This window comes from Scyliorhinus torazame, chromosome 9 (assembly GCF_047496885.1).
Source record: "Scyliorhinus torazame isolate Kashiwa2021f chromosome 9, sScyTor2.1, whole genome shotgun sequence".
Classification (NCBI taxonomy): Eukaryota; Metazoa; Chordata; class Chondrichthyes; order Carcharhiniformes; family Scyliorhinidae; genus Scyliorhinus; species Scyliorhinus torazame.
The window spans coordinates 21,055,197-21,081,938 of NC_092715.1; the positions used below are offsets into that span (position 1 = coordinate 21,055,197).

The window sequence follows — 26,742 nt, forward strand, 5'->3', positions numbered from 1 at the left end:
AGAGATCACAGGGAATGGAGCAGAGGTTGGGTGAAATGCGTCCCCTGTGTGTGGTGAGCCTTCCCTTGAAGGGCCAGAGGATGAGTGTGAGCAACATGAGAGGTGGGACGTCGGAGATGTAAAAGTCTCCGTGAGAGAATGAGTGTTGATAAGTTGATAGGAGTCCTTGTTCACGATTCTCTTAAGGTTAACGTGCAGGTTCAGTCGGCAGTTAAGAAGGCAAATGCAATGTTAGCATTCATGAGGGCTAGAATACAAGACCAGGGAGGTACTTCTGAGGCTGTGTAAGGCTCTGGTCAGACCCCATTTGGAGTATCTAAGGAAGGATGTGCTGGCCTTGGAAAGGGTCGAGAGGAGGTTCACAAGAATGATCCCTGGAATAAAGAACTCGTCATATGAGGAACGGCTGAGGACTTGGGTCTGTACTCGTTGCAGTTTAGAAGGATGAGGGGGGATCTTATTGAAACATACAGGATACTGTGAGGCCCGGATAGAGTGGACGTGGAGAGAATATTTCCACTTGTAGGAAAAACTAGAACCAGAGGACACCATCTCAGACTAAAGGGACGATCCTTTAAAACAGAGATGAGGAGGTATTTCTTCAGCCAGAGGGTGATGAATCTGTGGAACTCTTTGCCGCAGAAGGCTGTGGAGGCCAAATCACTGAGTATCGTTAAGACCGAGATAGATTAATAAGAGGATCAGGGGTTACGGGGAGAAGGCAGGAGGATGGGGTTGGGAAAATATCAGACTTGATTGAATTCTGCTTCTATGTCTTATGGTGTTATGGTGTCTCCTACTAATGGACATGTGAGAGGAGCAGATGAGATCATTCATCGTCTTCCTGCATTGGATGGCGCTTTGGGCACGGTTGCTAGCCACGCTGACCTCCTGCGCAACGGCCTCCCAGGCCAGAAACAGGAGGTTAGTGTGCTTTCTCACACCATTCCTTGGGTACAGGAAATGCCTGTATGCCCGCACTCCTCTGATCAAGCTGCTGGTGCTCGAAAGATATTCGGACACAGCGTTCACGAGTGATCAATCCTTTATTGCCTTCTTATCAATAATGACAGGAGAACTGGAGAAACCCTAAGGCTTCTTCAGTCTGCTTTGCCCAATTGTGTACAGTTTCCCATACCGGCCTCCCCGAACAGGCGCCGGAATGTGGCGACTAGGGGCTTTTCACAGTAACTTCATTTGAAGCCTCCTTGTGACAATAAGCGATTTTCATTTCATTTCATTCCAGTTTGGCTTTTTATCGGGTATTTGCTGCCTCCAGGCTCCGACCACGTTACCTGACCCAACCACATGTCCAGAATCCTGAAGTACCTGGGGGAAAAAAAGGTAAAAGGCGGGACCTTTACGGGCCCCCACCAAGGCCAATCTCAGCGTGACTAGTGATGCGCAATCAATTACTCTCAACGACGAAGTGATTCATAACTGAAGGCTTTAATCTGCTAGAACTCTTCCCCAGCAGCTTCGATACAGAAAGTGAAGGCTGCTGGGATGGCACCGGTTCTTATACTCCACCTCTCAGGGCGGAGCTATGTACAACAGCCAATGGTAGACTCCTGGGTCTAACCAATGGTCATCCACCTCTTAGGTACCACAATACCTGGTACTACCACATTCGCCCCCTGTTAAAAAAAGAGCCCGGCGGGGGTGGTGGCCAGCGTTAATAGTCGCCCTTCGCATGGTATGACCAGGTATGGAAGGACCGTGATGTCGAGGGAATTTACAAAGTGTTCATAGTGCAGCAATCAGTCGATCGGGTGGTCTGGTCATCCTTCTGGAGCGTCTGGGCCTCGGCGGTGATTCTGATAGGGGTCCCGGCGGTTGCGACTCCGGGAGCGTGATGTCGTCCTCCCTGGCAGCTTCGTCACCCCTAGTTGGAGTACTCCAACCGCTGTTGGAGCAGAAGGTGGACAGGGGGGGAAAGCGCCTATAGGGGGCGTCGGTGTGTGGTCGGGCCTAGGCAGGAGCGGCGGGAGTACTGACCCTCCAGTCAAGTGCTGTGGGGAGGGTGGGGGTGGGGGCAATGGTTCGGGTGCGCGTGGGGCTCCAGCGGGCACCAGGTCCCGAAGGGAGACTGTGTCTTGGCGGCCGTCAGGGAACGCTACGTAGGCGTACTGGGGGTTGGCGTGCAGCAGGTGGACCCTTCCGACCAACGGGTCGGACTTGTGCGCCCGCACGTGTTTCCGAAGCAGGATGGGTCCGGGTGTCGCTAGCCAGGTTGGGAGCGAGGTCCCGGAGGACTTCCTAGGGAAAACAAGGAGACGTTCATGAGATGTCTGATTTGTGGTTGTACAGAGCAGTGACCGGATGGAGTGGAGGGCCACCGGGAGGACTTCCTGCCAGCGGGAGACTGGGAGATTCCTGGACCGTAGGGCCAGCAGGACCGTCTTCCAGACCGTTCCGTTCTCCCTCTCTACCTGCCCGTTTCCCCGGGTGTTGTAACTTGTCGTCCTGCTTGAGGCGATGCCCTTGCTGAGCAGGAATTGACGCAGTTCGTCACTCATAAAGGAGGACCCCCTATCACTGTGTATGTACGCGGGGAAACCGAACAGTGTAAAGATACCCTGGAGGGCCTTGATGACGGTGGTTGTGGTCATGTCTGGGCAGGGGATGGCGAAAGGGAACCGGAAGTACTCGTCAATCATGTTATGGAAGTATGTGTTGCGGTCGGTGGAGGGGAGGGGGCCTTTGAAATCCATACTGAGGCGTTCAAAGGGACGGGAAGCCTTTATCAGGTGCGCCCTCTCTGGCCGGTAGAAGTGCGGTTTGCACTCCGCGCAGATTTGGCAGTCCCTGGTGGCGGTCCTGACCTCCTCGATGGAGTAGGGCAGGTTGTGGGTCTTGATAAAATGAAAAAAACGAGTGACCCCCCGGGTGGCAGAGGTCCTCGTGGAGGGCTCGGAGGCGGTCCACTTGTGCGGTGGCACAAGTGCCGCGGGACAGGGCATCAGGAGGCTCGTTCAGCTTCCCCGGACGTTACAAGATCTCGTAATTGTAGGTGGAGAGTTCTATCCTCCACCACAAGATCTTGTCGTTCTTAATCTTGCCCCGCTGTGCATTATCGAACATGAAGGCAACCGACTGTTGGTCCGTGAGGAGAGTGAATCTCCTGCCGGCCAGGTAATGCCTCCAGTGTCGCACAGCTTCTACTATGGCCTGGGCCTCCTTTTCGACCGAGAGTTGGCGAATTTCGGAAGCATGGAGAGTACGGGAGAAGAAAGCCACAGGCCTGCCCGCTTGGTTGAGGGTGGCCGCCAGAGCTACGTCGGACGCATCGCTCTCGACCTGGAAGGGGAGGGACTCGTCGATGGCGCGCATCGTGGCTTTTACAATTTCTGCTTTGATGCGGCTGAAGGCCTGGCGGGCCTCCGTCGACAGGGGGATGGTTGTGGTCTGGATCAGGGGTCGGGCTTTGTCTGCGTAGTTGGGGACCCACTGTGCATAATAGCTGAAGAACCCGAGGCAGCGCTTTAGGGCCTTAGGGCAGTGAGGGAGGGGGAACTCTATGAGGGAACGCATGCGCTCAGGGTCGGGGCCTATGACTCCACTTCGCACTACGTAGCGTAGAATGGATAGACGGTCGGTGCTAAACACGCACTTCTCCTTATTGTAGGTCAAATCAAGGATTTCCGCGGTCTGGAGAAATTTGCGGAGGTTGGTGTCGTGGTCCTGCTGGTCATGGCCGGAGATAGTGACGTTATCCAGATACGGGAATGTTGCGCGTAAGCCGTACCGGTCAACCATTCGGTCCATCTCTCGCTGGAAGACCGAGACCCCGTTCGTGACACCGAAGGGAACACTTAAAAAGTGATAGAGCCGCCTATCTGCTTCGAAGGCAGTGTACTTGCGGTCACCATTACGGAGGGGTAGCTGGTGGTAGGCAGACTTGAGATCCACCGTGGAGAAAACCTTGTATTGCGTGATGCTGTTCACCAGGTCGGCTATACGGGGGCGAGGGTACGCATCCAGCTGCGTAAACCTGTTGATGGCCTGACTGTCGTCAATGACCATCCTATGTTTCTCCCCGGTCTTTACCACCACTACTTGAGCTCTCCAGGGACTGTTGCTGGCTTCAATGACCCCTTCCCTCAGCAGCCTTTGGACCTCCGACCTGATAAAGGTCCGGTCCTGGGCACTGTACCGTCTGCTCCTGGTGGCGACGGGTTTGCAATCCAGGGTGAGGTTCGCAAACAGGGAAGGCGCGTCGACCTTAAGGGTCGCGAGGCCGCAGACAGTAAGGGGAGGTATAGGGCCGCCGAATTTAAAGGTCAGGCTTTGCAGATGGCACTGGAAATCCAGCCCAAGGAGGGTGGCTGCGCAGAGGTGCGGCAGGACGGACAGGCGGAAATTGTTGAATTCCCTGCCTTGGACAGTGAGGTCCGCTAGGCAGAACTCCTTCATCTCCACCGAGTGTGACCCGGAGGCCACGGAGATCCTTTGAGTTGCGGGATGGGTGACAAGAGAACAGCGCCTTACTGTGTCGGGGTGAACAAAGCTTTCCGTGCTCCCAGAGTCAATCAAGCAAGATGTCTCGTGGCCGTTGATGGAGATCGTCGTTGTAGCTGTTGCACGCGTCCGGGGCCGACTCTGGTCCAGAGTCACCGAGGCCAGCTGAAGTAATTGAGGGTTCTGGTCGGGCAGCGTGTAGTCGGCTGTGCTGGGGGCCTGGGGCCCCATCCAAGATGTCGTCACCCAAGGGTCGCACATGGTGTCTGGGGATGAAGAAGATGGCGGCGGCGAGGGACAAAATGGCAGCGCCCACCCGTCCAGCGTGGTGTCCGGGGGGCAAAATGGCCGCGGCCGCGGGTCGCACGTGGCCTTAGGATAGGGGGGTGGCGGTGAGTGCTAGGCGGTCGGTGCCTGAAGGGGGGCTTGCCGATAGTCGCTGGAGACCGTGGCCACTGAACAGGCCTGGCAGACCCCCACATAGTGGCCCTTCTTGCCGCACCCTTTGCAGGTGGCGGTGCGGGCCGGGCAGCGCAGGCGGGGATGATTTGCCTACCCGCAGAAGAAACAGCAGGGTCCGGAGGCGTTAGCGGGCCGCGGGCCGTCTCGCCGTGCAGGCTTGCGGGGTCAGGGGGAAGGTCTGAGGGGCTGCCGCTGCGGGGTGCCACACAGCCCAGGGGGCCTCCACGCGATCGGGTGCAAAGGACGGAGCGTTTTTATAGGCAACGTGCATGGACCTTGCCAGGGCCCGTGCCTCTGTAAGACCCAGAGTGTCTCTTTCTAGGAGCCTCCGGCGGATATCGGGGGAGGTCATACCTGCCACGAAAGCATCCCTGATCAAAAGTTCCGTGTGCTCGCTCCCCGAAACTGGCGGGCAGCCACAGTTTCGGCCCAGCACCAGCAGCGCCCGGTAGAAGTCTTCCAACGTTTCCTTGGGGCTTTGCCGCCTAGTCGCCAGCAGGTGACGAGCGTAGAACTGGTTCACCGGGCGGATATAATGTCCTTCTAGCAGCTCGATCGTGGCAGCATAATTCTCCGCCTCCTCGATAAGAAGGTAGATCCCAGGGCTGACCCGTAAGTGTAGGAGATGCATCTTTTGTCCTTCCGTGGGGGTGTCGGCGGCCGTGTCGAGGTAGCCCTTAAGGCACGCCAGCCAATGTTTAAAAATAGCAGCAGAGTTGTCCGCGTGGGGGCTGAGCTGAAGGCACTCCGGTTTGATACGGAGATGCATCCTTCCAGCTGAAGTTGTAGCAGATTAAATTGATGCGCAATCAATTACTCTCAAAGACGAAGTGATTCATAACTGAAGGCTTTAATCTGCTAGAACTCTTCCCCAGCAGCTTCGATACAGAAAGTGAAGGCTGCTGGGACGGCACCGGTTCTTATACTCCGCCTCTCAGGGCGGAGCTATGTACAACAGCCAATGGTAGACTCCTGGGTCTAACCAATGCTCATCCACCTCTTAGGTACCGCAATATCTGGTACTACCACAACTCGGCCGCGGGGACACGAGGCCTCGCCAGCGAAACGGGAATGCCCGAGCCAACCCCGGAGCGACAGGTACCCGCCTGACCACACCAGAAGGTGAACCCGACCTCACCACCCCATGAGACCAGACCGGCACACGCACAACCCCCTCCAGTGACACTGTCACCGCCACCATCATCCACGACTCCTCCGAATGCAACCACCTACCTTTCGGAAATCCAGCCCTCCCATCAAAGAGCAGCCGCCGACCCAGGAAGCGAGGAAGACGCGCCGGCCTGAAGGTGAGACTTAGATTACGCGGCTTCAAGACTCCTCTCCCCAGCGTACTCCTGGCGAACGTCCAAGAGATCGAGAACAAGCTGGATGACCTCAACGCTAAACTTACCTCCCAGAGTGAAGTGAGAAACTACTGTGTGCTCTGCTTCACCGAGACATGGCTCACTCCAGCCACACCAGACTGTGCCATCAACCCGAAGGCTTCTCAATCCACCGAATGGACCGCATGATGGCCTCAGGCAAGTCGAAGGGCGGGGATTGTCTGCCTCCTCATCAACACCTCCTGGTGCTCGGATGTGGTGTCCCTAGCGTGCCACTGCTCCTAGACCTAGAATACCTGACCGTGAAGTGTTGCCCTTTCTACCTCCCATGTGAATTCATCCCAGCAGTTTACAGCCCACCCCAAGTGGAAGTGAAGAAAGCACTTGATGATCTAGACTCCACCATCAACAACCAAGAAACAAATCACCCTGAAGGACTGACAATCGTGGCTGGAGACTTCAACCAGGCCAAGCTCAAGAAGGTTCTACCCAAACTCCATCAACATATTTCCTGCCCCACCAGAGGTGCAAACACCCTGGACCACAGCTACACGAGCATCAAATGTGCCTGCCGCTCCATTCCCCAACCACACTTTGGCAAATCCGATCACAAGTCGGTACTCCTACCTCCGGCTTACAAACAGCAACCCAAGCGTGCTGAGCCAGTCAAGAAAACCGTGCAGAATCTGAGGACATCCTCCGCTTGGAGACTGTGGACTGGTCCATATTCAAGCCTGCGGCAGCTACCCTGGGCGAGTACGCAACCACCGTCACAGACTTCATCAGTAAGTGTGTTGAGGACTGTGTACCAAAGAAGACAATATGGGTGTTCCCCAATCGGAAACCCTGGCTCAACCAAAGGGTTCACTCCCTCCTGAAGTCCCAGACCTCTAAATGAAATCCAGGTACGACATACGGAAAGCCATCAGGGCGCCAAAAGACAATACCAGATCAAACTGGAGTCCCAGGCCAACGACTCTAACCCACAACGTCTATGGCAGGGCTTACATGAGATCACAGGCTACAAAGCAAGGCCAGACAGAATCTCTGGAGCTGGAGCATCCCTCCCCGATGAACTGAACAAGTTCTATGCCCGCTTTGAACAGTCAGCCAATACATCCGCCCCAACAGCCCTGGACACACCATACCCACTATTACAGCCTGAGGTAAGAGCTGCCTTCTTGAAAGTGAACCTGCAGAAAGTGACAGGCCTCAACGGAGTTCCTGGGCGAGCACTCAGAGCCTGCGCTGACCAGCTGGCGAGTGTATTCGTAGACATCTTCAACAACTCACTTCTCCACTCCAAGGTCCCCACCTGCTTCAAGAAAACCACCATAATTCCAGTACCAAAGAAGAACAAGGTAGCGTGCCTCAACGACTACCGACCGGTGGCCCTGACGTCTGTTATCATGAAATGCTTCGAGCAGCTAGTCATCACACGGATCAACACCAGCCTCCCAGACGGTCTTGATCCATTGCATTTCGCCTATCGCCACAACCAATCCACAGCAGATACTACCTCTCTGGCCCTACAATCAACACTTGAACATCTCGACAACAAGGACACCTGATAGGAATCGACTATTTCCTGATAGATCTGATAGGTAAAAGAAGGCTATTTAGTGTAAATATTAAGCCCCAGTTTTAATACCCATTTTAAATTGAGGATTTCAGCACTCATAACCTCAGGTCATGATGAAACACATAGCTTCAACAGGGACACAATAAGCCTGACACATGCATAAACTCATTGGAGATTAAAACAATATTTTTACGAAGCAAAGATGAAAAAGCTATTGTTCTAACAAACATATTTTCAAAGACAGTTTGACATTAAGAAATGTGCTGTACCAGTATTCTTATCAAGGACGAAGCAGGCAACATAGCAACATGTTCATAGTACCATTGCTCATATAGTGGATAAAGCAAAGTCAGCAGAAAACCAGTAGAAACTAGTCTTGTTGATAGCACAGAATCGCATTCCATAACATACACAACTATTCAAACATGAAACATTCAGAACGTATGTTGCACATTAAGGATTGACAGCTAACCGTTGAATCAAATACATTTGATTCTAACCCAAACCAATTAGGACGACATAGAGGTGTAGAAAGATGCCTAAAGTCTGATAAGATTCTCCTTAAACATGATGGTCCTTACGGCCATCTTTATCCAGGATCATCCTGTACTTTGATCTAACTATTTATTATCTTTATTTTCATATTTTCACTTTTCCACTCTAACTCTTAAAGTAAATGCAAGCTGTTTTGCTGTAAGCAAGAAACCATTTCTGTATTATTTTGAAAGTTAAATTGTTTATAAGTTACTTCTCTTTAAGTCCTTTTGCTAGCCGGACTTTATTGAGAATAGATTTCAGTTTCTCTCAGTTGTAATCAAATAGAGGCAATAAAGATTCTTGTTTGCATCCGAGAAGTTTACCTCCAATTTCTACTGGGTTTTAGTGTCGCAAGACTTCATTAATTCCGCATGGTAGATCTCAACAACACCTATGTAAGCCTGCTGTTCATAGATTACAGCTCCATCTTCAACACCATTATCCCGACAAGGCTAATAATCAAACTCTTCAATCTTAGATTTGACCCCTCCCTGTGCAGCTGGATCCTCGCCAACAGACTGCAATCTGTCAGGATAGGAAACAGCACCTCCTCCACAATAGTCCTCAACAAGGGACCCCGCAAGGATGTGTGCGCAGTCCTCCACTGTACTCCCTGTACACACATGACTGTGTGGCAAGATTGAACTCCAACTCAATCTATAAGTTTGCGGATGATATGACTGTGGTGGGTCGTATCTCAAACAACGACGAATCAGACTACAGGAGGGAGATAAATCACTTGGTTGCATGGTGTTTCGAAACAACCTCTCTCTAAATGTCGGAAAGAACCAGGAACTGATCATCGCCTTCAGGAAGCGCAGCACGACACACAGCCCGTCTACATTAATGGCTCCGAAGGCGAGATGGTCGATAGCTTTAAGTTCCTGGGGGTCACCATCACCAACAGTCTGTCCTGGTCCACGCACGTTGATGCAACAGTCAAGAAAGCCCAACAACGTCTCTACTTCCTAGGGAAGCTAAAGAAATTCAGCATGTCTGTATCGACTCTCACAAACTTCGACAGATGTGCCATAGAGAGAATCCTATCCGGCTGCATCACAACTTGGAATGGCAACTGCTCGGTCCAAGATCGCAAGAAACTGCAGAGTGTGGTGAACTCAGCCCAATGCATCACACAAGCTTGTACCCCCACATTGATTCTGTCTACACCTCCCGCTGCCTCAGGAAGGCAGACAGCATTGTCATAGACCCCTCCCACCCAGGCTTTGCCTTCTTCCAGCCTTCAACACGTCATTGATGACGATGAACATCTTGCCAAGGTCATCCCCACACCCCCACTACTTGCCTTCAAACAACCGCGCAACCTCAAACGAACCATTGTGTGCAGCAAACTACCCAGTCTTCAGAACAGTGACCTCGACACCACACAACCCTGTCATGGCAATCTCTGCAAGACGTGCCTTCTTCTTGAGGCTACACATCTCTTCCTGTTGGCTGGCTGGCTGGCTGGCGTGTTTGACAGTCTCATGAAGACAGGTGGGCTGGAGAGTGTGAGATGTGTGTGCTGGGCTGGTATTTAAATATGGGGCCCAGACCTTTGAACCCGACAGCTGACGGCAGGGGACGAATCAGCTCCTGACCTGCCAGGTTATTCAACCTAATACTCACTTGTGCCTTTCCGGCAGGAAATGCCACTGCACTTAGTCTCATAAATGGAAATCCTGCCCCGCCTGTGGATATGTGGCGAGGACTGAATTGGTCTTCAGAACTGGGAGGGAGGCGTTGTTCAGAATTCTTTTGTCTAACTTGTAAGACGCCTCCTTTGGGCCTATCTGTGTTTTCATAATGAAGCTGCCACTCAGGGTCCATCTGTAACCAGCCATTTGCCAACACTGGTGTTCCAGTGCTCACACCATCCCAGTTTCTGTCAAACGTTTATCTGCATGATGCACGATCAATAACCCCAGAAACCAGATTGGAGACAATTGAAGGCTTTAATACGCTAGATGTTTCCCCCAGCAGCGCAGGTACAGAAGAAAGCTGCTGGGGCAGCACGGGCTCTTATACCCCGCCTTGCAGGGCGGAGCTAACATACAAGCTTAACCAATGGGAACAAGTACATTCTCCACCAATGGTATTCCGGCATTACCAGGTACCGTAATCCTCTTAACACAGACTACCACATTCACCCCCTGTTAAAAAAGAGTCCGGAGCGGGTGGTGGCTTCGTATTACAACGTGGTAAAAGTGGTAGAAGTTACAGTTATGAAGGTACCGTAATGCCTCCGTACAGCGTTTTGCCTCATTACATCTTAACTATTTACAACAGTAATGTACATTTCAAAATGAAGCAATTAGTCGATTGGGAGCCCTGGTCGTCCTCTGATCGTCGTAGCTTTGGTGGTGATGCCGGTGGAGGTTCGGGCGCCTGTGACTCCGGGAGTGTGGTTTCGGCTTCTGTGGCAGCTTTATCCCCCCTACACGGGGCCGGTGGAAGGGCCGACTGACCTGGGAAGGGGGCGGCTGTGGGGTGCGCCGGTGGGAGGGAGGGTGGGACTGGTGGCGGGGGTGTGTGTGAGGATCCAGTGGGCGGCAGGTCCTGTAGGGAGACCATATCCTGTTGGCCGTCGGGGTACGCCACGTAGGCGTATTGAGGGTTAGCGTGGAGGAGATGGACCCTCTCGGCCAACGGGTCCGACTTGTGCGCCCGCACGTGTTTTTGGAGCAGGATGGGTCCAGGAGCTGCCAGCCAGATCGGGAGCGAGGTCCCAGAGGAGGACTTCCTGGGGAAGACAAGGAGACGTTTGTGAGGTGCTTGGTTGGTTGTGGTGCAAAGCAGTGACAGGATGGAGTCGAGGGCATCCGGGAGGACTTCCTGCCAGCGGGAGACTGGGAGATTCCTGGACCGCAGGGCCAGTAGGACGGTCTTCCAGACCGTTCCGTTCTCCCTCTCTACCTGTCCGTTACCCCGGGGGTTGTAACTGGTCGTCCTGCTCGAGGCAATGCCCTTGCTGAGCAGGAATTGACGCAGTTCGTCGCTCATAAAGGAGGACCCCCTATCACTGTGTATTTAGGCGGGGAAACCGAACAGCGTAAAGATACTATGGAGGGCTTTATGACGGTGGTTGCGGTCATGTCGGGGCAGGGGATGGTGAACGGAAATCGGGAGTGCTCGTCAATCACGTTCAGGAAGTACGTGTTGCGATCGGTGGAGGGGAGGGGGCCTTTGAAATCCATACTGAGGCGTTCAAAGGGACGGGAAGCCTTTATCAGGTGCGCTTTCTCTGGCCTGTAGAAGTGCGGCTTGCATTCCGCGCAGATTTGACAATTCCTGGTGGCTATCCTGATCTTCTCGATGGAGTAGGGCAGGTTGCGGGTCTTGATCAAGTGGAAAAATCGAGTGACCCCTGGGTGGCAGAGGTCCCCGTGGAGGGCTCGGAGGCGGTCCACTTGTGCGTTGGCACATGTGCCGCGGGATAGGGCATCAGGAGGCTCGTTTAGCTTCCCAGGACGATACAAGATTTCATATTTGTAGGTGGAGAGTTCGATCCTCCACCGTAAGATCTTGTCGTTTTTTATCTTGCCCCACTGCGCATTATCGAACATGAAAGCAACCGACCGTTGGTCAGTGTGGAGAGTGAATCTCCTGCCAGCCAGGTAATGCCTCCAATGTCGCACAGCTTCTACTACGGCCTGGGCCTCCATGTCGACTGAGGAATGGCGGATTTCGGAGGTGTGGAGGGTGCATGAGAAGAAGGCCACGGGTCTGCCCCCTTGGTTGAAGGTGGCCACCAGAGCTACGTCGGACGCGTCACTCTCGACCTGGAAGGGGAGGGACTCGTCGATGGCATGTATCGTGGCCTTTGCAATGTCTGCTTGATGCGGTTGAAGGCCTGCCGGGCCTCTATCGACAGGGGAAAAACTGTGGATTGGATCAGTGGACAGGCCTTGCCTGAATAGTTGGGGACCCACTGGGCATAGTAGGAAAAAAAACCTAGGCAGCGCTTCAGGGCCTTGGAGCAGTGAGGCAGGGGGAACTCCATAAGGGGGCGCATGCGTTCAGTGTCGGGGCCTATAACTCCATTACACACTACGTAGCCGAGGAGGGCTCGGCGGTTGGTGCTGAGCACGCATTTATCCTTGTTATACGTGAGGTTAAGGATTTTTGCGGTCTGGAGGAATTTTAGGAGGTTGGTGCCGTGGTCCTGCTGGTCGTGGCCGCAGATGGTGACATTATCGAGGTACGGGAATGTGGCCCGTAAACCATACCGGTCAACCATTCGGTTCATCTCTCGCTGGAAGACCGAGACCCCATTAGTGACACCGAAGGGAACCCTTAAGAAGTGGTGGAGCCGCCCATCTGCTTCGAAGGCAGTGTTTCTGCGGTCACTCGTGCGGATGGGGAGCTGGTGGTAGACAGACTTAAGATCCACCGTGGGGAAGACCTTGTATTGCGCGATCCTGTTGACCAGGTCGGATATGCGCGTGAAGCTGCGTAAACCTGTTGATGGTCTGACTGTAGTCGACCATCCTATGCTTCTCCCCGGTCTTTACAACCACTACTTGAGCTCTCCAGGGACTGTTGCTAGCTTCAATGACTCCTTCCCTCAGTAACCGTTGGACCTCTGACCTAATAAAGATCCGGTCCTGGGCACTGTACTGTCTGCTCCTGGTGGCAATGGGTTTGCAATCCGTGGTGAGGTTCGCAAGCAGGGAAGGCGGGTCGACCTTGAGGGTCGCGAGGCTGCAGACAGTGAGGGGGGGTATAGGGCCGCCGAATTTGAAAGTTAGACTTTGGAGGTTGCACTGAAAATCCAACCCTAGGCGTGTGGCCACGCAAAGGTGGGGAAGGACGTAGAGTCGGTAGTTTTTGAACTCCCTTCCCTGGACCGTGAGGTTAGCTATACAAAACCCCTTGATCTCTACTGAGTGAGATCCGGAGGCCAGGGAGATTTTTTGATTAACGGGGTGGACGGGGAGAGAACAGCGTCTTACTATGTCGGGGTGTATGAAGCTCTCCGTGCTCCCAGAGTCGATTACAGGACGTTTCATGCCCATTGATAAGCACCGTCGTCGTAGCAGTCGAGAGTGTTCGGGGCCAACACTGGTCCAGGGTCACCGAGGCTACTCGTGGCAGTAGTTGAATGTTTTCTTCGGGCGGTGTGTAGTCAGCCGAACTAGGGTCCTGGGAGTCCACCCAAGATGGCGGCGCCCATTGGTTGCACATGGCCCGGGGTGCACAAAATGGCGGCGCCCATCCATCGCACGTGGCGTCCGTGGGACAAGATGGCGGCGCCCGGAGGCCACACGTGGCCCTGGTGGAGGAAGATGGCGGTGCCCGCTGGCCGCACAGGGACCGTGGAGAGGGTTGTGGTGGCGGTCCGTATTCGCCTCCGGAGACCGCAGCAACCGCCCGGGCCTGGCATACCGTCACAAATGGCCCTTTTTACCGCATCCCTTTCAGGTGGATGAACAGGCCGGACAGCGCTGTCGGGGGTGCTTGGCTTGCCCGCAAAAATAGCAACGGGGCCCCCCGGGGTTGCCAGGCCATCTCGCAGCACAGGTTTGTGGGGGGATGGGAGATGCCTCGGGGTCGGGCACGGGGGGGGGTTCCACGCTGCCCACTGGGCTGCTGCGCAGTCGGGGACGTAAGCGCGAGCGTTTCGGGAGGCCACATCCAGGGAGCCGGCAAGGGCCCGTGCCTCCTTGAGGCCTAGTGTCTCTTTCTGCAGCAATCGTTGGCGGATTTGGGAGGACAGCATACCTGCAACGAAAGCGTCCCAGATCAAAAGTTCTGTGTGGTTGCTCGCCGAAACTTGCGGCCAGCTGCAGTTTCTCAACAAAACACCAGGAGTGCACGGTAGAATTCTTCCAGTGATTCCCCAGGGATTTGTCGCCTCGTCGCTAGTAGATGTCGGGCATAGACCTGGTTTACAGGGCGAATATAATATCCTTTCTGCAGCTCCATTGCTGCATCAAAATCGTCTGCGTCCTCGATGAGGGTGTAGCTTTCTGGGTTCGCCCTCAAGTGCAGAACTTGTAGTTTCTGTTCCCCCGTGGGTGTGTTTTCGGCCATTCCGAGATATCCGTTGAAGCATGCCAGCCAGTGCTTGAAGGTTGCCGCTGAGTTTGCCGCATGGGGGCTGAGTTGCAGACACTCTGGCTTGATTCGGAACTCCATTCTTTAAATCTAGCATATTAAATTGATGCACAATCAATAACCTCAGAAACGGGATTGGCGACAACTGAAGGCTTTAATACGCTAGATGTTTCCCCCAGCAGCGCAGGTACAGAAGAAAGCTGCTGGGGCGGCACAGGCTCTTGTACCCTGCCTTACAGGGCGGAGCTAACATTAAGCTTAACCAATGGGAACAAGTACATTCTCCACCAATGGTATTCCGGCATTACCAGGTACCGTAATCCTCCTAACACAGACTACCACACTGCAATACACAATTTACCTTCTTCATGCAGGCTAAGAGTCCATCTACATATGTTGACTTGAGCTTGTGAATCTAAAAAAGGAAACAAATCTTTAGTTGGTACAAGACGCACAAGAGAAAGACCCAACTTCGTTTCTCCTTTAAGGGCCGCTGTTTGGACTCCTTCTGCATTGTAGGGATTCTGTCATCGTATGACACTGAAAACAGAGGGTTGCCATTTACCCGGGATTGCCTTGGAATCTCTCGGGATTCACGGTTAATCTTCAGGACACAGCTGTGAGCAAACCCAAGTGTAGATCATCGGGTTATTAGTTTACAACATACATACGAATTTAGAGCAGTTTGTGAGACTGCTCTGCCATTCAACAAGACCATGGCTGACCTACTTTTATTATTATTATGAAATGAAATGAAAATCGCTTATTGTCACAAGTAGGCTTCAATGAAGTTACTGTGAAAAGTCCCTAGTCGCCACATTCCGGCGCCTGTTAGGGGAGGCTGGTACGGGAATTGAATCGTGCTGCTGGCCTGCCTTGGTCTGCTTTCAAAGCCAGCGATTTAGCCCTGTGCTAAATAGCCCCTATGTATGTAACCTCAACTCCACATTCCACCCTTATCCCTATATAACCTTTCACCCACTCATAATAAACAATAATGTTTTAATTGCTCGCTGTGCCTGTATACTAACCTTTTGCAATTCATGCAGTTAATTACCCAGACCCCTCTGCAATTCAGAGCTCTGCAGTCTTTCACCATTTAGATAATGGGCGGGATTCACCGACCCCCCCGGCCGGGTCGAAGAATCCCTGGGGGCGACACGAATCCCGCCCCGCCGCCGGCTGCCGTATTCTCCAGCGCCGTTTTTCGGGCGAGGGCGTGGATTACGCCGCGCCAATCGGGGGCCGTTGGCAGCGGCGCCCCTGGCGATTCTCCGGGCTCCGATGGGCCAAGTGGCCGTCCGTTTATGGCCAGTCCCGCCGGCGTGAATCACTCAACTCACGTACCGGCGGGACCTAGCAGGTAAGTCGGCGGGGACGGTCCTCGGGGGGCGCGGGGAGATCCGACCCCGGGGGGGGGGGGCCCCCACGGTGGCCTGGCCCGCGATCGGGGCCTACCGATCTGCGGGCGGGCCTGTTCCGTGGGTGCACTTCTTCCTTCCGCGCCGGCCCCTGTAGGGCTCCCCCATGGCCGGCGTGGAGAAGAGAACCTCCTGCGCATGTGGCAAAATACGCCAGCCAGTCTGCGCATGTGCGGGACCACGCTGGCGGTTCCGCGCATGCGCGAGATCGCGCTGGCCCTTTGCCGCCGGCTGGAGCGGCGCCAACCCCTCCGGCGTCCACCTAGCCCCCGAAAGTCCAGAGAATTCGGCACTTTCCGGGCTGTTGGCGCCGGAGGCATTGCCGCCGATTCTCCCGCCGGCGTGGGGACTTAGTCCTCAGAAGGGAGAATCCCAGCCAATATGTTTCTTTTTTATTCTTACTGCCACAATTGACCATTTCACATTTCCACGCATTCTACTCCATTTTCCAGATCTTTGCCCTCTCACTTAACCTATCTATATGCTTTTGTAGCCTCCTTTTGTCCTCTTTACAGCTTACTTTCCAACCCATCTTTCTGTCATCAGCAAATTTAACCACTGCACCTTTGGTGCCTTCATCCAAGCCATTCATAGAAATTGTAAAATGTTGGTGCCCCAGCACTGTGGCACACCACATTCATCTTGCTTACATCCCTCTTACATCATTGCTTTTTTTTTTTAAACAAAAAATGAACACTTTATCAGTTATAAACTATCAGATATATTTGACTAACAGTCAAGTATCACCCAATTAGATGTGAGACTCAAGAGTCTATTCAAATTCTGATTGGCTGTGGGAAAGCAGGCAATGTAAGGATGGATGTGTTTGGCAACGACTGGCAGGAGTGTGGGGACAGGATGGTTGGAGGCAGAAGATCATGTGATCACACCTCCAGAAATAGATCCAATCAAAGTTGGCAGCCAGACCCAACCAGTTGACCAACTTTAAAATTGAGGACCAAAAACCAGCATTAGGGCCGTGATTTGCATATTCAGGATGTCCAAGGCCTGCTTTAGGAGAACGCCCAGCTCACTGGGAATTCTCTTTTCTGTTTGGCATCCAGCACAACCTGAAATTCGTCCTCTCAAAGGTCATTTCTCACCCTAGACAGATAATGATGTCCAATTTCTCCCCTGCTCATTTCTATAATAACCAACTATATGGTAATTAAGAGACGTAAATCCTCTATTCAGCTAGATTTTAGTCAAGGAGAGAGATAAACTGAAGGGAATGTTTTGGTGGAGCTTTTGATACAGCTAGGTTGGCACGGTGGCACAGTGGTTAGCACTGCTGCCTCACCGCTAGGTACCCGGGTTCAATTCCGACCTTGGGTGACTGTGTGGAGTCTGCACGTTCCCCCCGTGTCTGCGTGGGCTTCCTCCGGGTGCTCCGGTTTCCTCCCACAATCCAAAGATGTGCAGGTTAGATGGATTGGCCGTGCTAAATTTCCCCTTACTGTCCAAAAGGTTAGGTTGGGTTTTGGGGATAGGGTGGGGGCATGGGCCTAGGTAGGGTGCTCTTTCCAAGGGTTGACGCAGCCTCAAGGGGTCGAATGGCCTCCTTCTGCCCTGTAAATTCTATGATTCTATTCTATGATTCTATGATACCCTGGGTCTCTCGATTACTCGTTAAGCGACAATCCCACTACGCCACTGTCTCCCCCAGAGGGTGAGGTAGCCAGACTTTGTTAAACAGTAGGATTCCCAAAGCTCTGCTTCAAGGACGCTTGCAAGTGTGACATAAAGCCACCAGACCAATCACCGCACTTGGGAGTCACGAGCCGGTGACAGGTAATAATAAAATCTCCTGTGGGCCGGCATTCATCACCTCGATGACCAGTAGCCACAGGGGCTGGGCAACAGATGCCAATGCTGAAAGCAACAACCCACAACAATACTTGCTGGCTTCATGTATTGCACTTGTCCTGGAACCTGCCTCTCAAAGATTGGCCTCTTCAGCCATCAGCAAAGGTGCACCATATGAAGACACGCTATCTAAAATGGATTTGTTTGCTGCAAGCTGATGCGACCATCAATTCACGCGAGACAGAGAGTTGAAGTGAACAGAGGCTTTAATCGACTAGAACAGTGCCTGCCTGCGACTGCTCTGCTAGTGAGAGCCGCCTACAGGGCTGCTGCTCTTTATACCTCCCCTCAAGGGGTAGAGCCAGGGGCGGAGCCCACAAGGGCACCAACATGATACATTCTATGTAATATCGTACAATGGTCTATAGGTGGAGCCCACATGGGCAACAGCGTGATCCAGTGAGATACATGGTGAATGGCTAATACAATACATTCACCACACAAGCCCATTAACTTTTGTAGATGGAAGGATGCTGGAACTTTGGTAGTATAAATAAGGAGAAACTGGCAGGAAAGTCAGTAACCAGAGGGCCCAGGTTTAAGATAAATAACAAAAGAACCAAAGGGGAGATGAGAAGAATGTTTTTTACACTGCGAGTTGTTAGCAGCTGCGCTTCCTGAAACGGTTGTGGAAGCAGGTTCAATATTAACTTTCAAAAGGGAATTTGGTTAAAAGAGTCCAGAATTTCAGAGGTCTTTTGGGGAGTGAGGCGAGGGAGTGGAAATCTGGTGGAGTGTGGGTGGAGGAGTAAGAACTTGGGCCAGAACTGATACCACTAGATTTCTGGCTCCAATCACTATGCCTCACAGGGGTGGGGTGGGGTAGTGGGAATTATATATAGTCGACTCTTCTTCCATACACTCCCCACTTCTTTATGCATCTCTCTACAGGTGGGAATATTGCAATGCCGGTGTCCCCAAAAACAAAAAGACAAAGTATTTGGGACGGGGTCGGGATGAGGAGAATGGGCAACTGAATTCTGTCCCATTCCAGAGCTGCAGCATTATTCAGGTTTAGCATCTTCTCTCCTGCAGTCGGGCTGTCAACCAGTCATAGAGTCAAAATGGCACAGGAGGAGGCCATTCGGCCTATTGAGTCCATGCTGGTCATGTTATTATTTTACGCTGAACACCTCACCTGTCTGTATTCCAGAATGATTTTCGGCAGTGGATGGAGTTCCTGCAGCTGTAGCAGCTAGTATAAATAAATCACACAACAAGACTGTCTTAATAGAACATAGAACATAGAAAATACAGCACAGAACAGGCCCTTCGGCCCACGATGTTGTGCCGAACCTTTGTCCTAGATTTATCATAGATTATCATTGAATTTACAGTGCAGAAGGAGGCCATTCGGCCCTTTGAGTCTGCACCAGCTCTTGGAAAGAGCACCCTACCCAAACTCAACACCTCCACCCAACACCAAGGGCAATTTGGACATTAAGGGCAATTTATCATTGGCCAATTCACCTAACCCGCACATCTTTGGACTGTGGGAGGAAACCGGAGCACCCGGAGGAAACCCACACAGACACGGGGAGGACGTGCAGACTCCGCACAGACAATGACCCAAGCTGGAATCGAACCTGGGACCATGGAGCTGTGAAGCAATTGCGCTATCCACAATGCTACCGTGCTGCCCTTGAGAACAAATAAATCTACACTATATCATTTTACCGTAATCCATGTACCTATCCAATAGCTGCTTGAAGATCCCTAATGTTTCCGACTCAACTACTTCCACAGGCAGTGCATTCCATGCCCCCACTACTCTCTGAGTAAAGAACCTACCTCTGATATCCCTCCTATATCTTCCACCTTTCACCTTAAATTTATGTCCCCTTGTAATGGTTTGTTCCACCCGGGGAAAAAGTCTCTGACTGTCTACTCTATCTATTCCCCTGATCATCTTATAAACCTCTATCAAGTCGCCCCTCATCCTTCTCCGTTCTAATGAGAAAAGGCCGAGCACCCTCAACCTTTCCTCGTAAGACCTACTCTCCATTCCAGGCAACATCCTGGTAAATCTTCTTTGCACCTTTTCCAAAGCTTCCACATCCTTCCTAAAATGAGGCGACCAAAACTGTACACAGTACTCCAAATGTGGCCTTACCAAAGTTTTGTACAGCTGCATCATCACCTCACGGATCTTAAATTCAATCCCTCTGTTAATGAACGTGAGCACACCATAGGCCTTCTTCACAGCTCTATCCACTTGAGTGGCAACTTTCAAAGATGTATGAACATAGACCCCAAGATCTCTCTGCTCCTCCACATTGCCAAGAACTCTACCGTTAACCCTGTATTCCGCATTCATATTTGTCCTTCCAAAATGGACAACCTCACACTTTTCAGGGTTAAACTCCATCTGCCACTTCTCAGCCCAGCTCTGCATCCTATCTATGTCTCTTTGCAGCCGACAACAGCCCTCCTTACAATCCACAACTCCACCAATCTTCGTATCATCTGCAAATTTACTGACCCACCCTTCAACTCCCTCATCCAAGTCATTAATGAAAATCACAAACAGCAGAGGACCCAGAACTGATCCCTGCGGTACGCCACTGGTAACTGGGATCCAGGCTGAATATTTGCCATCCACCACCACTCTCTGACTTCTATCGGTTAGCCAGTTCGTTATCCAACTGGCCAAATTTCCCACTATCCCATGCCTCCTTACTTTCTGCAGAAGCCTACCATGGGGAACTTTATCAAATGCCTTACTAAAATCCATGAACACTACATCCACTGCTTTACCTTCATCCACATGCTTGGTCACCTCCTCAAAGAATTCAATAAGACTTGTAAGGCAAGACCTACCCCTCACAAATCCGTGCTGACTATCCCTAATCAAGCAGTGTCTTTCCAGATGCTCAGAAATCCTATCCTTCAGTACCCTTTCCATTACTTTGCCTACCACCGAAATAAGACTAACTGGCCTGTAATTCCCAGGGTTATCTCTAGTCCCTTTTTTGAACAGGGGCACGACATTCGCCACTCTCCAATCCCCTGGTACCACCCCTGTTGACAGTGAGGACGAAAAGATCATTGCCAACGGCTCTGCAATTTCATCTCTTGCTTCCCATAGAATCCTTGGATATATCCCGTCAGGCCCGGGGGACTTGTCTATCCTCAAGTTTTTCAAAATGCCCAACACATCTTCCTTCCTAACAAGTATTTCCTCGAGCTTACCAGTCTGTTTCACACTGTCCTCTCCAACAATATCGCCCCTCTCATTTGTAAATACAGAAGAAAAGTACTCATTCAAGACCTCTCCTATCTCTTCAGACTCAATACACAATCTCCCGCTACTGTCCTGGATCGGACCTACCCTCTAAATCTAAGGTAATCTCTAGGTAATCTAAAAAGCCAACATGGCTAAATAAAGCCCTTTCACCGCTCTGTAACAGGCAGCATGCAGATCAAAGAACTATTTCTGAGCAATAAAGCTGATAGTATTTTATTGGATTCTATGTTCCCAGCATGAATGTTTTATAAGACAAACTAATCACTTAAACAACCCTTTTAAAATCCCATAATTTATGGCAGCAAAAGCATTCTCCTCTAAATAAATCTCACAATTCTGTGATCGTTGTACTCAGCAATTTGAAACATAAAATAGAATCAGCTGCTACTGTGTGACTCTGGTGTGTCACAAGGCAGCTACCTCAGATGTTTTGGCTGCTGTGAATTAGAAAATCATTATTTGTGTTACTGACGTACCGCAATTTGAAACTTTTATAATCCTACGCTCAGATAGAATCATGCAGCACAGGAAGAGGCCATTCTTCGCATCGGGCCCGTGCCAGTTCTTTCAAATAAGCGATTCATCCCATTTTCCTGCTGCTCCCCCAATAGTCCTGCAAATATTTCCCTTTCCAAGTGTCTGTCTAATTTCCTTTTGAAAGTTACTAGTGTATCTGCCCTGTCAGGCAGTACATACCCCAGCACAACTCGCTGCACAAAATGTTTTTCTCCTCGTCTTCCCTCCGATTCTTTGCCAATTCTTCAATCTGTGTTCTCTAGTTACCGACCCTCCTACTAATGTAAACGGTTTCACCCTATTTACCCAATTAAAACTCTTCATGACTTTTGAACACCTCTATCAAATTGCCTGAAGTTCTCTCCTCTTATGAGAATAACCCCACCTTCTCCAGTCCCTCTACTGAACTGTGTTTCCATTCTGGCAGTCTCCTCGACAAGCCTTTCTTTGTGATTTTAATTACAATTGTGATAATTGCAGATGAAACTCTGATTCCTTGGTGGGTCAGCGAGAAGAGAGACGAGAGGGAAGTTTCATTCAACTCGATCACCTTTCTAAGCATTCCACAACTCTTAGTCAGAGGAGAAAGAAGAAGTTATCGGAGCTTCGTGCAATGGTGGCAAAGTGGAAAATGGCAAAAAGATATTGGGTGGGATTATCCGTGCAGCCGGCTGTTTCACGGCAGTGGAGGGAGCCTGCCAATGGCTGGTGATGGGATCTTCTGATCCCAGTGTTGTCAACGGGATTTCCTGTTGATTTGATTTGATTTATTGTCACATGTACCAAAGTACAGTGAAAAGTATTTTCCTGCGGCCGAGGGAACAGACACAGTACGTACATAGTAGACAAAGAGAATAATCAACAGAGTACATTGACAGTGGTGCATCAACAAATAGTGATTGGTTACAGTGCGGAACAAGGGGCCAAACAAATCAAATAAATGAGCAAGAGCAGCATAGGGTGTCTTACAGGGAACAGATCAGTCCGAGGGGGAGTCGTTGAGGAGTCTTATAGCTGTGGGGAAGAAGCTGTTCCTATGTCTGGATGTGCGGGTCTTCATACTTCTGTACCTTCTGCCTGATGGAAGGGGCTGGAAGAAGCAATGCCTGGGTGGGAGGGGTCTCTGACAATGCTGTCTGCCTTCCTGGGATGACATCGGTGCTATGGAGGATAAGGTTGAATCCATTTGGGTGGAAATCAGGAATAGTAAGGTGAAAAAGTCACTGATAGGAGTAGTTTATAGGCCACCAAATAGTAACATTATGGTGGGGAAGGCAATAAACAAAGAAGTAACTGATGCATGTAGAAATGGTACAGCAGTTATCATGGGGGATTTTAATCTACATGTCGATTGGTTTAACCAGGTCGGTCAAGGCAGCCTTGAGGAGGAGTTTATAGAATGTATCCGCGATAGTTTCCTAGAACAGTATATAATGGAACCTACGAGGGAACAAGCGGTCCTAGATCTGGTCTTGTGTAATGAGACAGGATTGATTCATGATCTCATAGTTAGGGATCCTCTCGGAAGGAGCGATCACAATATGGTGGAATTTAAAATACAGATGGAGGGTGAGAAGGTGAAATCAAACACTAGTGTTTTGTGCTTAAACACAAGAGATTACAATGGGATGAGAGAAGAACTAGCTAAGGTAGACTGGGAGCAAAGACTTTATGATGAAACAGTTGAGGAACAGTGGAGAACCTTCCAAGCGATTTTTCACAGTGCTCAGCAAAGGTTTATACCTACAAAAAGGAAGGACGGTAGAAAGAGGGAAAATCGGAGATGTAAGGAAATAAGGGAGAGTATCAAATTGAAGGAAAAAGCATACAAAGTGGCAAAGATCAGTGGGAGACGAGAGGACTGGGAAATCTTTAGGGGGCAACAGAAAGCTACTAAAAAAGCTATAAAGAAGAGTAAGATAGAGTATGAGAGTAAACTTGCTCAGAATATAAAAAGAGATAGTAAAAGTTTCTACAAATATATAAAACAAAAAAGAGTGGCTAAGGTAAATATTGGTACTTTAGAGGATGAGAAGGGAGATGTAATAATGGGAGATGAGGAAATGGCTGAGGAACTGAACAGGTTTTTTGGGTCAGTCTTCACAGTGGAAGACACAAATAATATGCCAGTGACTGATGGAAATGAGGCTATGACAGGTGAGGACCTTGAGAGGATTGTTATCACTAAGGAGGTAGTGATGGGCAAGCTAATGAGGCTAAAGGTAGACAAGTCTCCTGGCCCTGATGGAATGCATCCCAGAGTACTAAAAGAGATGGCTAGGGAAATTGCAAATGCACTAGTGACAATTTACCAAAATTCACTAGACTCTGGTTCCGGCAGATTGGAAATTAGCAAACGTGACACCACTTTTTAAAAAGGAGGCAGGCAGAAAGCGGGTAATTATAGGCCAGTGAGCTTAACTTCAGTAGTAGGGAAGATGCTGAAATCTATCATCAAGGAAGAAATAGCGAGGCATCTGGATGGAAATTGTCCCATTGGGCAGACGCAGCATGGGTTCATAAAGGGCAGGTCGTGCCTAACTAATTAGGTGGAATTTTTTGAGGACATTACCAGTGCGGTAGATAACGGGGAGCCAATGGATGTGGTATATCTGGATTTCCTGAAAGCCTTTGACAAGGTGCCACACAAAAGTTTGCTGCATAAGATAAAGATGCATGGCATTAAGGGGAAAGTAGTAGCATGGATAGAGGATTGGTTAATTAATAGAAAGCAAAGAGTGGGGATTAATGGGTGTTTCTCTGGTTGGCAATCAGTAGCTAGTGGTGTCCCTCAGGGATCAGTGTTGGGCCCACAATTGTTCACAATTTACATAGATGATTTAGAGTTGGGGACCAAGGGCAATGTGTCCACATTTGCAGACGACACTAAGATGAGCGGTAAAGCAAAAAGTGCAGAGGATACTGGAAGTGTGCAGAGGGATTTGGATAGGCTAGGTGAATGGGCTAGGATCTGGCAGATGGAATACAATGTTGACAAATGTGAGGTTATCAATTTTGGTAGGAATAACAGCAAAAGGGATTATTATTTAATTGATAAAATATTAAAACATGCTGCTGTGCAGAGAGACCTGGGTGTGCTAGTGCATGAGTCGCAAAAAGTTGGTTTACAGGTGCAAAAGGTGATTAAGAAGGCGAATGGGATTTTGTCCTTCATTGCTAGAGGGTTGGAGTTTAAGACTAGGGAGGTTATGCTGCAATTGTATAAGGTGTTAGTGAGGCCACACCTGGAGTATTGTGTTCAGTTTTGGTCTCCTTACTTGAGAAAGGACGTACTGGCACTGGACGGTGTGCAGAGGAGATTCACTAGATTGATCCCAGAGCTGAAGGGGTTGGATTACGAGGAGAGGTTGAGTAGACTGGGACAGTACTCGTTGGAATTTAGAAGGATGAGGCGGGATCTTATAGAAACATATAAAATTATGAAGGGAATAGATAGGATAAACGCGGGCAGGTTGTTTCCACTGGCAGGTGAAAGCAGAACTAGGGGGCATAGCCTCAAAATAAGGGGAAGTGGATTTAGGACTGAGTTTAGGAGGAACTTCTTCACCCAAAGGGTTGTGAATCTATGGAATTCCTTGCCCAGTGAAGCAGTTGCGGTTCCTTCATTCAATGTTTTTAAGATAAAGATAGATAGTTTTTTGAAGAATAAAAGGATTAATGGTGTTCGGGTCGGAAAGTGGAGCTGAGTCCACAAAAGATCAGCCATGATCTCATTGAATGGCGGAGCAGGCCCGAGAGGCCAGATGGCCTACTCCTGCTCCTAGTTCTTATGTTCTTATGTTCCTGAGGCAGCAGGAGGTGTAGACAGAATCAATGTGGGGGTGGCAAGCTTGTGTAATGCGCTGGGCTGAGTTCACCACACTCTGCAGTTTCTTGCGATCTTGGACCGAGCAGTTGCCATACCACCCCTTGAATGCACCCCTTGTCCCCGGGATACCCACAGTGGGGATGTGCCATGGGTGAGACCGGAAGATCCTGCCGGTGTGAATGGCCAGAAAGTTCCGGGCACCCAAATCTGTACTGTTTCACTGAGGAGATTCCAGTTTATACTCTCTCCTAATACATCAGTTGTTATGTAACCGGGCATGGCACGACTACATAATAACCATTGTCTATAAATGAAGCTTGCACTGAAACAGCCGAGGAGAGAAACATTTTATAACAGTAACGTAGTGAGGATAGATCCCTCAAAGTTGCCACTCAGGTTGATAGGGTTGCTAAGCAGGCGTATGGTGTGTTGGCTTTCATTAACAGGGGGATTGAGTTTAAGAGCCGCGAGGTTTTGCTGCAGCTTTATTAAATCCTAGTCAGACCACACTTGGAATAGTGTGTCCAGTTCTGGTCACCTCATTATAGGAAGGATGTGGATGCTTTGGAGAGGGTACAGAGGAGATTTACCAGGATGCTGCCTAGACTGGAGGGCATGTCTTATGAAGAAAGGTTGAGGGAGCAGGGGGCTTTTCTCACTGGAGTGAAGAAGGAAGAGAGGTGACATGATAGAGGTGTTCGAGGTGATGAGAGGCATGGATAGAGTGGATAGCCAGAGACTTTTCCCCAGGGTGGAAATAGCTGTCACAAGGGGACATCATTTTAAGGTGATTGGAGGAAGGTACAGGGGAGGTGTCAGAGGTAGGTTCTTTACACAGAGAGTGGTGGGTGCATGAAAAAAAATGAAATGAAAATCGCTTATTGTCACAAGTAGGCTTCAATGAAGTTACTGTGAAAAGCCCCTAGTCGCCACATTCCAGTGCCTGTTCGGGGAGGCTGGTACGGGAATTGAACCGTGCTGCTGGCCTGCCTTGGTCTGCTTTCAAAGCCAGCGATTTAGCCCAGTGAGCTAAACAGCCCCTGCCACTGGAATGCACTGCCAGCAGAGGTGGTGGAGTCAGAGTCATTAGGGACATTTAAGAGACTGTTGGACACAGCAGTAAATTAAAGGGATGTGGGTTAGGTTGATCTTGGATTAGGATAAATGGTCGGCACAACACCGTGGGCCGAAGGGCCTGTACTGTGCTGTACTGTTCTATGTTCTATAGTAAGTAGGATTGTACTTGCCCGGGTGCAACTGTAGTGATCTCTATGTGTGCATGCACACAGGGGGTTAATGTGTGATCAGTGGCACCACATGGTCACTAGAGGGCCGGACCAACAGGGGTATAAAAGGCAACCACATTGGGTCTCTGGCTCTCTCTTGGGTGCACTGTGACCAGAGCAATAGCAGAATGG

General features: G+C 50.6%; 1 protein-coding gene across 1 annotated transcript in view; it reads right to left on the minus strand.

Annotated features, from left to right (window-relative positions):
- The window catches only part of poln (polymerase (DNA directed) nu), a 459,972-nt gene that overhangs the window by 423,317 nt on the left and 9,913 nt on the right, over window positions 1-26,742 (minus strand). The window contains exons 5-6 of the mRNA XM_072517547.1: window positions 18,871-18,927; window positions 14,807-14,860 (exon numbers count right to left, since the gene is read on the minus strand). Coding sequence (XP_072373648.1) covers window positions 14,807-14,860; window positions 18,871-18,927 — 111 coding nt within the window. The remainder of the gene's footprint in view (window positions 1-14,806; window positions 14,861-18,870; window positions 18,928-26,742) is intronic.